The sequence below is a fragment of the Chaetodon auriga genome, chromosome 21 (genome assembly GCF_051107435.1).
Source record: "Chaetodon auriga isolate fChaAug3 chromosome 21, fChaAug3.hap1, whole genome shotgun sequence".
NCBI classification, from domain to species: domain Eukaryota; kingdom Metazoa; phylum Chordata; class Actinopteri; order Chaetodontiformes; family Chaetodontidae; genus Chaetodon; species Chaetodon auriga.
In genome coordinates this window covers 805,001-815,800 of record NC_135094.1, presented here as the reverse complement: position 1 = coordinate 815,800, position 10,800 = coordinate 805,001, and the positions used below count along the sequence as shown (strand labels likewise).

Here is a 10,800-nt window from a genome sequence, read left to right as displayed (position 1 = left end):
GCAAAGACTGTTTCTACCATCTCCGACACGGATGCCTGTGTGTTAAGCACAGAGTTGGATAATTAGCCTAGCTTAGCATAAAGACTGGGAGCAGGGGGAAACAGCTAGCCTGGCTCTGTCCAGAGTTGTAGAATGGCGCCACCAGCAGCTCTCTAATAAACATGAGGCATGTTGTCTCATCCGTCCACAGTCAGGATCCAGCTTCCAGTCAGTGCAGTGATGGTTCGGTACCATCGCGTCTGCGCACGGTCCAGATCCACCGGTCCAACCGCACAGGCCCGTCCGTTCTTTATTCAGTGTTTGTTGTACAGTGAAACCATGAAAAAATATACTTGATCCGGATTCTAAATCAAAAGCTTTGATCACCGACTGAATCTACCACCCAGCACCACAGATGAGACGTCCTGGGCGGATGGATACGCTGATGTTCAACAACAAATAGTTCCAGCTTTTCCCTGCAACCACAAGCTGAACAGAACAGATGGATGATTATAGGTCTGCCGGTCGGTGCGCCGCTTCAGTCCAGACTGAAATATCTCAGTTCCTTTTTTGAATGCTAATTAGCAAATGTTAGCATGCTAACATGAAAAACATCAGCGTGTTAACATGTCACTGTGAGCATTAGCATTTAGCTCAAAGCACAGCATACAGCATGTTGGTCCATGAGGTCCTGGTAGGTGCTTCATGCTAAGCTAAGCTAATCACATCCTGTCTGTCTGGAGGTGTGACATTGATGTTGTTCTTCTCATCTCACTGTTATAAAGAAAGCAACTCAAAGTATGTTTCCTGAACGGAGAGCCCATCTTTTGACCAACATCTGGCTGCAAGAGGCTCCTAAACAAAAGTGAATGTGCTTTTTGAAGTCATTCAGCCACGAACCAGAGTCCTGGTAACACCCAGTCCTCCCATCAGCCCCTCCTCCCTCCCAGTCCTTCATCAGCAACAGGCCGAACCAGCCCGAGACAGACGGAGGCTCTTCCTGCTCTGCTGCAGCCGCCTGCAGGGGAGGAGGGGTGCGATGGGAGGAGAGATGCCTGAGCGCTCCTCTCTCCAGCAGGGGATGATGGGAGGAGGGGAGGAGGAGGATGGGAGGAGGGGTCTGTATCTGGAGATGGAGGCCCGGCAGGAATGTGGGAGAGGAACTCGACATGCAGGGAGCGAGGAGACGAGCCGCTCGCACTAAATTTAACAATGAAAGTGGGAGCAGTTTAAATTTAGTCTGCAGCTTCAGCGGCCGGAGTTTAAGTCCAACCTGAGAGCAGCGAGCCGAGGACGGAGCTGCTGCTGCTGCTGGAGTTATTTATATCCAAACACACACACACACACACACACACACACATCCTCATCACCGCTGAAGGCCTCTAAATGGTGGAAAGCTGCTCATCAAAAGTTTGAGCTCAAAGTAACTCAGAGTAAACTTCATGTTTAACTTCACGGCTTCAGATCTGTCAACCAAAGAATTCACATTTTAAAGATGCACCAGGTCGTTAAAGATGTGAATGAACACATGATGAGTTTCTATGGAATGACTTTCCTTTGACTCTACTTCTGAGGTTTAACTAAGACTTGAAGATGGAATCACACAGAGTGAACTGCTGAACATTTTCTACACAAAGGATCCCTTTTAAAGATGTGTATGTGTGTCACAGACGAGCCATCAGCAGGTTTGTTCTTCCTGTTAAGAATCAGAGGACTTTAGAAAAGACCATTTTACAGGCTGCACGTGACTAAAATGTGCCTTTATTTACAGGTAGAGGCAGTTATTGTCCTGAATATCCAGGTATCAAACAGGAACTGCATTATTTTTAAGGCAGAAGTCTAACGGTCTTGAGTTTTAAGGCGCTGGTGTGTGTGAGGCTCTTTTGAATCACACATTTAACGTTTCTGTGAAAACCGCTCGCGGCCTCGTTACCTGACACAAATCCTCCTGACTTTAAACACACGGGCTGCCTCCATCCATCCTTTCTTCACTGCAAAGCCCGCGAGATCTCACTCTGTCCCCGCTTCGGCGCCTCAAACCTCGCGATACGTGGGGAGGCTGGTGCGAGCAGCGAGGCCGAGCCGCGCGGACGGTTTCTCACCTTTTAGCACCTTAAACTGAACCTCAGCGACAAAAGGGACGTGTGCAGCCTGTCTCTGTCCAAAGAAAGACACGAGAGAGACTTTTAGAGGCGGGCAGAGATGGAGCGGAGTAAAGTTGTGGATGAATCAACTTTAAGGTGATTTTTCAGGTGATAACACGGATGAAGTGGAAGTTAAATATGCGTCATGTCCAAAGTGAAGCCTCTCAAATGTAAAAATTAGGCCTTGATGCAGACATTTGTCTCACAAAGTGGTGAAAGATAAATGAAAGTAGGCCAAAAAGCGCAGCTGCGGTGCACATTTCACTGTTTTTTGCTGTAAAATGAAGGTTCGGTTGTTCCTCCATCACGTTAAAGGCTCGTTACCGCCTCAAAGGAGAAGAAGTAATCCAGTAACGTGTGCGTAAAGGGAGAGATGCTTGGTGGCCACGTCCCCTTGGAGACTGGAGAGACAACACGTGATGAGCTTTACTTATCAGGTTTAGAGGGAGAGAGACACCGAGACACGACGAGAGAGAGAGAGGACAGCGCCGGGAGCCCGGGGAGGAATTCAAAGAAAAGCCCGCACGAAAAGCAACATTTTCCCCTCAAACACTCCTTTTCTCCAGCGTTTTTTCCTCCGGGAGAGGAGAGAGGAAGAGAAGCAGAAGAGGAGGAGGAGGTGGAGGAGGGAGGGGAGGAGGAGGAGGAGGAGAAGCCGGAGTAAAGTTTGTCCAAGTTTGCACATCCCTTCGGAAACGCCATTTTGATTCCTCTCCTCTCCGGAGCAAGTTTGCAGCCTCTCTCCCTTCTTTTTTTTTCTTCATCCCCTTCATCATCCACCATCACCGCCGTTCATCATCATCATCATCGCCCCCGCCACCATCATCATCCTCGCCACGATGTCTCGGCGCAAGCAGCCCAACCCCAACAAAGTGAAGCGTAAGTCCGCTTTTTTCGCCTCTCCATCGCTGTGTTTTGGTGCTTTTCTGCCTCCGAGCCTCGCGTTCGTCGATGCCCCGCGTGCTGCTCGGCTTCGGGGCGAACTTTGAGCTTGTTTGGGGTGTTAAAGTTTGAGATGAGCCGCGGAGACGGCGGGGGAAGGAGAAGAGTTTTTCTCTCCTCTCCGTGTTGCTTCCTAGTTTGATGCGCATCCAAGCGGTGGAATTCAACCCGGGTCTCTTCCTCATTCACGATACTTCAGCTATTTATCACAAACAACTTGTTTTTGTCACTTTTGGTGCAACTTTATCACCCGTGTGCATGTTTGGGGCTGTTACATGGTGGTTTCGCCCCGCGGGGAGGGCGGCTAGAGGGGGTTCAAAGTCTGCTCGCCGCCGGAGTCGAGCATCCATATCTCGGGTGCACTTTGGTCGGAGCCTCGCTGCTAGTGGCCATGTGTAAAGCTACCAGACACCACCGATAAGCTAACGGCAACGAGCGGGGTCGCTTCCTGTCGCTGCTTTCAAAGTAAAACAACCTGTTGGTGAAGACGGAGAGCGTAGCTCAGCAAGCCAACATACGAAATTTAAGTTAATTTAGTGTTTCATGTGCTGGAGGTGATGTGTGTGTTGGTGAGCTGACTGAAGCTGAACGCTCTCAGGAGATACAGAACATGAGCAGTGATTCAACCTAATCCTCTGAGTGTGGTGAGATGTGTTGATACGTTGCTGTTTTCTGCCTGTTTTCATGCTTGTGCACACTGAAATGTTCGTACAGGTTTTGGTTAATCTGACAGGATCAGTGTTCTTTGATGAACGTTACAGCTTCATGAGTTATCCTGGGACAAACATCACAGTTAACCTGAAGAGTTTGTGATCCATGTTAGATTTTTTTTTAGAAAAAGTCACGTGTGCTCTCGTGTAGCTGTCACTTTAAAACTATAGAGAGCAAAACAACATTATTAAGCAACTTTAATGTACTTTGAGCCTCAACTGAATGTAAGTTTTAGTTTGGAAGGACAATCGCTCCACTTCCGGTCGCATTCTAGCTAACTGCGGCTAGCTCGACGCTGCTGCCGTGACCTTGCCCAGACATATTTAGCACTAAACCGACCCCGGTTCATTTATAAAGCGAAGTAAGGCGGCACCGGGGCGTCCGGTACCGCCGCTCCGCTCCGCCTGCCGCACTTTTCTCCGCTGTTTGGCGACTTTTCGCCGCGTTTCGGAGACTTTTCCACCGTCTCCGGTTACGCGCAGCCAGCAGCAGCATCGACGTGACGCCTGTTGCATCCACCTCCTCCTCCTTCCCCCCTCCTTAGTCTCTTTTCTCTCTTTCGACATCATCCACCGCTTTAACTTCCATCTTACACGTTAACTCGGGCCTTATTCCGGCGCTCGGAGCCGCGTTCTGCCTCAGACCGTCGTCTCGGCGAACTTTGCCGCGGCTCGCGTGCCGCTGGCCTCGTCGTGGTTTTCCGCGTCGGTACCGTGTTGGCGGAGGATGCTGAACGCGGCGCTTAAACGTAATAATGTAGTTTATGTGTGTCACAGACTTCGTTATCGGTGGTCCGGGTCAATGATTGATGGATGCGCTGTGGTCGGAGATGAATTGATGAGTTTTGTTCCTCCTCGCGCGCTCAGGCTTGAACTGGTTAGATAATGGTTGCTAGGGATTTTCTCTCTCTCTCTCCGCGTTAGCTCGAGGTCTCTCGACCTCTGTGCGGTGGAACTTTAACTCCAGTTTGACGGAGGATCGTCTCAGCTGCTCTTTGTTTTTTTCTAACTTTTAGTGAGTTTGTCGTCCTGATCAGTGACGTCAGAGGAGCTTCACGGTCTCTTCTCGTCCACTTGTTGGACCTGACGTGCAGTAAAGGCACTTCAACGTGAATTAATTGATTCTTTCTCAACCTTTGTGACTCTAAGATGTTAAAATGGATGTAAAGTGTGTTTTGGGCCTTCGCTGTGACTGTGTGTCTGAAGTTGCTCTCATCACACTCCTGAATTTATTATCCTCATTGAAATAATGTACCTTTAACCGTATCCAAAGTTTGGAGTATTTGCTGTAACTGTACTGGCGTTCTGAGCGGGACGTGTACTCAGCGGCAGCTTCACGTGTTGAATTTGCACATGGAAGTACTTTGACTTAAAGTACTGTGTGTGTACTTTGTCACTGAGGGGGGATACGGTGTGTTTGTAGTACTCAGTAGACTGAGTAGTACCTTACCCGTGTTTTATGGTAGATCTTCAGGTGTTTGAATGTTCTGTGTGGTGTTTGGGTGTATTCTGGGAAAGTTGCTGTGACTTCCTGCTAACCTCGTCGGTCCTGTGCTGCTGCGACCCCGGCGGCCTTCACAGTGTGTGTTTCTGCGTAGCGGCGACTCTGTTAAACAGTTTCCTCTCAGTTTTTTGTGTTCCGGTGAGTTAATTGTTTCCTGGAGAGCTCGTCGTGTGTCTGTGGCTCCAGAAAGCAGGTTTGTCATGTTTGTCTTGTGCTGTTGGAGCTCAGGGGCTTCGAACATGAAGTTACTGCTTTAGTACTCCTGTGTGGATCTGAAGTGTGTTTGTGTGACTCTGGCATGTGTGTACAGTACTTGTACTGTGTTTTTCCTCCTGTGGCGTCAGTTTAATATTCTTACAGTGTTTCTGTGTGATGAATCATTTTGACTTCATCCCATTTTACATCATCTTCATCGTGCTTCTTCGGACACACAGTGTGCTTGTAGTGCTCAACAGATAGTGTGTAGTAGCTTTGTGGTACTTTTATCTCACAGCACTATCATTGGAGCATCCTTGCAGTAGTACTGCAGTAACTTTTGCTGCCTCGTCGTCCTTTTTTACGCTCTCCAGCGGTTCCTCTCGGCTTTGCGGCTGAACGATGCGGCGGCCTGCCGCGTGCGTTCAGATGAAGTGGGAGCTTTTTGAAGGTGATAGGCCGTGTGTTCTGGCCGTCGCTGGTCCTCTCCTCCTCCTGTCAGAGGAGGAGCAGCAGGAGGAGGAGAGATCTGGATGAGCAGTTAGCATTCCATTACGAAATTCAACACTGAGGCCGAGCTGGGCCCTCGGCGACAGGCGCACAGACGCTGCTCGCTGAGGGGGGAGTCTGAACTCGCTCTTCCACTCCTCCACTCCTCGCCTCATGGAGCGCCGTGTAGGGTGCAGGGTGTGTGTGAGTGTGTGTGTGTGTGTGTGTGTGTGTGTGTGTGTGTGTGTGTGTGGGAGGGAGGGAGGGAGGGAGGGAGGGAGTATTAATCAAAACATCAAAGTGGATGTCTGCTGGATTCCTCTGTGAGCTCAGGTGCTAAAAAGTCTTTTCTGAGTTTCCTTCTTTCTGTCAAGACATCAGCAAAGGATGCTGTGTGTGTGTGTGTGTGTGTGTGTGTGTGTGAGCCTCCATGCTTCCCTTTCACCCGCTGACTTCCCAGTTAGCAGCACAGAATGACAGCTAAAGCAGCTAGCTGTGGTTCTGTCAAAGCTCTTCTTCTGTGGTGGTGGACATTTTAAAATGCTGACGGCTGATGATGTAGCCAATGATGTGTCCCATGCACACACACACGCGCACACACACACACACATGCACACACACACACACACACACACACACACACACACACACACACACAGATAGTTGTACACAAAGAGTGTCTTGTGCGATGGGGCATCCTCCATTGTGAGTGCTTTTTGTGGGAACTGAAGCCTCACACACACACACACACACACACACACACACACACACACAGCCTGCAGTTACAGTCATGTAAAGGCATGATGCAGCATGAAGGGAGGGAGGGATGCTTGTTTTTCCTTCCAACAGGTGATAAAAGCCGGAGGAGGAGTGAAACTCGCCGATTGAGGCGTCGCTTTAGCTCCTCGCTGTCTCGCCATCAGACCGCCGTTATGAATAATAACAGTGATTATTTTATATCTTTTGATCATTATTTAGATGAATTAATTAAAGATAAATGATAAAGATAAATCACAGCATGTTTAATAAAGTATAAATACATATAGAATAGTGAAAGTGGGACAAACAGTGTCACAGCTTTTAGTTTTTGTTTGTTCAGTTATTCAAGAAGTAAAACCACAGAAGAAGAACTCACCATTTGAGGTTGAGTAAATAAAAGTTAAATTAGAAATTTATTTTGAAATTTCATCTTTCAAATTTGAGGAAAACGCGACTCTTTAATTGTAATTATCAGTCCAAGTATTTGTGTAATTAATGTAGGGAGCTCTAATGTGATAATTACAGTGTGTGTGTGTGTTTGTGTGTGTGTTTGTGTGTGTGTGTGTGTGTGTTGATGGGGGAGTTTCAGTGGGACGTTTGTGTCCACAGGGACTGAAGTGAAGCAGCTAATTAAAAGCTCTGGTCCTCCCTCTGAGACCGTTGTTGTCTCCACATTAACCTCCATTTATCACACACACACACACACACACACCCATTGATTCGCGCAGTTTTGGTCACATGACGCTCTTCGCAGCGTTGGTGTGACTCTGTGTCCACGTGTCCAAAAACCAGAGAGAAGTCAAAGAAAACCAGTAAAAATTCTCATTTGACTGGTTTTGTTGGTGTTCTGAAATCGTCGTTGGAGCAGCTTGGATTGGTTTGTCCTCCTGCAGAGCTCCTCTGATTGGTCGCTCATCGGGTCAAATCAGCCATTCTGATCAATTGATTGATCCGTTGAGTCACAGAGTTTCGTCTCTGGGGACGATTTCTGAGTGTGTCTCGGTTAGATAAGACGAGACGCCTGGAGACAGCAGCCCGTGGGGACGTGGAGGACGGGGGACACTCGTCTCCTCTTCTGGACTTTTTTAACATTTGAGCGTCTGAACGAAACCAGGAGAAACTTTGGTCCAGCTGATTGAATGACGAGCGAGGCTGGTGCTTCACGTTGGAGCCAGCGGGCCGTTCCTCGGCTCGTCTGAGCCAATCAGAGGCCGCCCTGGGTGACCACATGACGTTACGTGTGGACCTCCATCAGCACCTCTGCCTCTCTGTGTGTCTGCTGGTCTCTGCGCCCAGCAGCTATTTATAGACCCGCCTTTTTTAGATAAGATTATGTTCCATCCCCCGACAGCAGGAGGAGGAGGAGGAGTTAACATGCAGTTCAGAAAGGTGTGGAGGAGGAGGAGGAGGAGGAGACGGGGGGAAGCAGTTCTTTGGGCTGAAGGTTGACTTCAGAAACACGACCTGTGGTGTGTTCAGATGCTTCCTGTGACGACAAGACGTGAGAAAAAAGTTTGAAACGTCACATTAAAACAGGGTCTAAAGGTCAGAGGTGGAGATCTGCTCCTCCTCCTCCTCTTCCTCCTCCTCCTCCTCCTCCCTGACAGGAGAAACTCTTTGGATTTGACGGGAGCCTCCGCCCGGCGAGACACGCGCTGGTGTGAGACTCCTCTCTGATGTGTTCGGGGGAGGTCTGTGGATGGAGACGTGGAGGTGTGGTGGGGGAGGGGAGCGGGTGGAGGTCGAGCTGTTGCCCCTCCGGCTGGACCAAATGCCCCCCCCCCCCGTCTGCAGAGAGGCCTGAAGTCTCCAGTTCGCTGGATTTCCACATGGAGTGATTCAAAGTTTAGAGACCAAAAGCTCCAGAGAAGACAAAGTTTTAAAGTCGTGATGAAGGCGAGGGTGGATGAAGGTCGGAGCCAGAGAAAAAGATGAACCTGAATCCAAGTTTCACTCGTCTTATTTTCCTCCAATCACGACCAACTACACGGCCTTCATCGTCAACTCATCGCCTGAGCAACTCCATCCACCGAGGAAGGCCAGAAAATGTGTGTGACAGCAGCTCAGGTGGCCTCAGACGACGTGATCGCACCTGGATCCAGGTGTGCATCAGGTGTGAATCAGGTGTGCATCAGGTGTGCATCAGGTGTGAATCACCTGGTTTTGGCTCATCACCTTTGACCTCGCTGGATGTTTCGGTCTGTTCGTAGAATTCTGGGACATTTCTCGAACCGTTCCTGAACCCTTGCAGAGCGATCAGGGTGATTAATCTGTTGATCATGTCGTCGATCGATCAGTTTGTTTATTGACTATCAGGAAACAGTGAAAGATGTCGTCAGGTTTCTTGTTTCTGTCCAACCGGAAGTGAAAAGAGTTTCAGGTTCGACGGTTCAACAAAGCTTTTCCCTCGACGTCAAACTGAACCGACGCGTCAGTCACATGATGTCCCACCTGTCGAGTGTGAGGTCATCAGTTTGTGCTCACTGATAATCAATACAGCGATCGATGGCGTTGTGAGAGCTCGGAGCTGAGCAGCGAGTCCTCACAGAGACACAGAGGAGGATGAGTGTAACATGAGACGAAGGATGAATAGAGCTAAAGTAGGACACACACACACACACACACACACACACACACACTCACGCACACACACGCGTGCTGGGAGCCCACCAGGACTGCCTTGTGGTCTCCTCGCTGGGTTTAAATTTAGGCACAGACCACCATCTTTATATAGCCGTGGAGACGCTAAAGTTAGAGCGAGTAAATATTCCAGTCGTCTGTGTCAGCTGGTCGACGTGGAGGAGAGCGCTGTTTGTTGCTGTTTGTTGCTGTTTGTTGCTGTTTGTTGTTCTTTGTTTGTTGTTGACAGCGGTCTGTTGATGACGTCATCATGTGCTCGTTTTCTGGGCTCCTCAGTGTTAGTTTTCAAAAATGGTCGTTTTCTAAATGAAGTCTGGTGCTGAAGGCGGGAAAGCGCCCGGCGCGCTGAGTGCGGAGTGTCAGTGTGTCGCGGCGCTCTGAGAACGAGGCGTTCGTGGAGACGGTTAAAGTTCGTCCCTTTCTGGTTGGACAGTTATGAAACGTAGAGATGCTGAACTTCATCTCTGTGAGCTGAAGATCAGAGCGTCGCCGTCAGCCAGACTCAGTGGAAACTCTGCCGTGTCTCAGCTGGGGTTGAGCATCTTCTTCGTCTTCTTTTTCCTCTCCAAACATCGACTGAGGTGTTTCTGCTGGAAGTTTCCTGGAAGCTGGGCGGCAGAGGACGAACAACACCTCGAGGCTGACGTAACCGAGCCTCTTTGACGGGGATGAGCGACGCACGCTGAGCGTCAGTGGAGAGAGAGGAGCTATTGTTCCTCCACTTCCTCCATCTCCTCCTGCTCTCCTGATGAGAGGCCGCTTCACTTCCTGTTCCCCCCTCCTCCCTGCTGCTCTTCTTCTCCTCGCTCCCTGCTCTTCCTCCTCTCTCAGCAGACATTTGGGGAAATGTGTTTGTTTTCAGAGTCGGATGGAGCGTCTTAGCCACTTAGCTTAGCATAAAGACCGGGAGCAGCTAGCTGGCTAATCAGTGATGTTCAGAGGTTTCTGACTTAACATGAAAATATGATTGTGTGTTTGTTCAGGACACTTTCTGAAGCTAATCTTCTGCACCTCACAGTTTCAGCATCTCCGTGCTAAGAGAAGAGCTTAGCAAATACAACCTGCAGCAGGTTTGTCTTAAATACCTCAAATCATAATGAAGTCCAGCATGAGCATCCTCCTCCTCCTCCTGCCTTTCATCTCCTCAGCTCCTCCCCCCTAAGATGCCCTCTGTTTCCTCCTCCTCCTCCTCCTCCCTCCTCCATCCGCTGTGACATTCTTTCACAGCCGAGCCGCTCGGACTTTGGACTCGCAGTAAATACGGCTTTATTTGCTGCAGGCGGCGAACAGGGTGAAGGTGGCCCTGTGTGTGTGTGTGTGTGTGTGTGTGATGGCTGATACACACACACACTCCCTTGCAGTGGTAGTTAGCTCCACAAGCTGCTTATCAGCAAGACAGTCTCACCACACCCACACGCACACACACACACACACACAC

General features: G+C 49.4%; 1 protein-coding gene across 2 annotated transcripts in view; it reads left to right on the top strand.

Annotated features, from left to right (window-relative positions):
• The first annotated feature begins 2,437 nt into the window (after positions 1-2,437).
• The window catches only part of rreb1a (ras responsive element binding protein 1a), a 59,143-nt gene continuing 50,780 nt past the window's right edge, over positions 2,438-10,800 (top strand). For both annotated transcript variants that reach the window (XM_076760908.1, XM_076760909.1), the window contains exon 1: positions 2,438-3,002. In XM_076760908.1, coding sequence (XP_076617023.1) covers positions 2,963-3,002 — 40 coding nt within the window. In that variant the 5' untranslated portion in view covers positions 2,438-2,962. The remainder of the gene's footprint in view (positions 3,003-10,800) is intronic.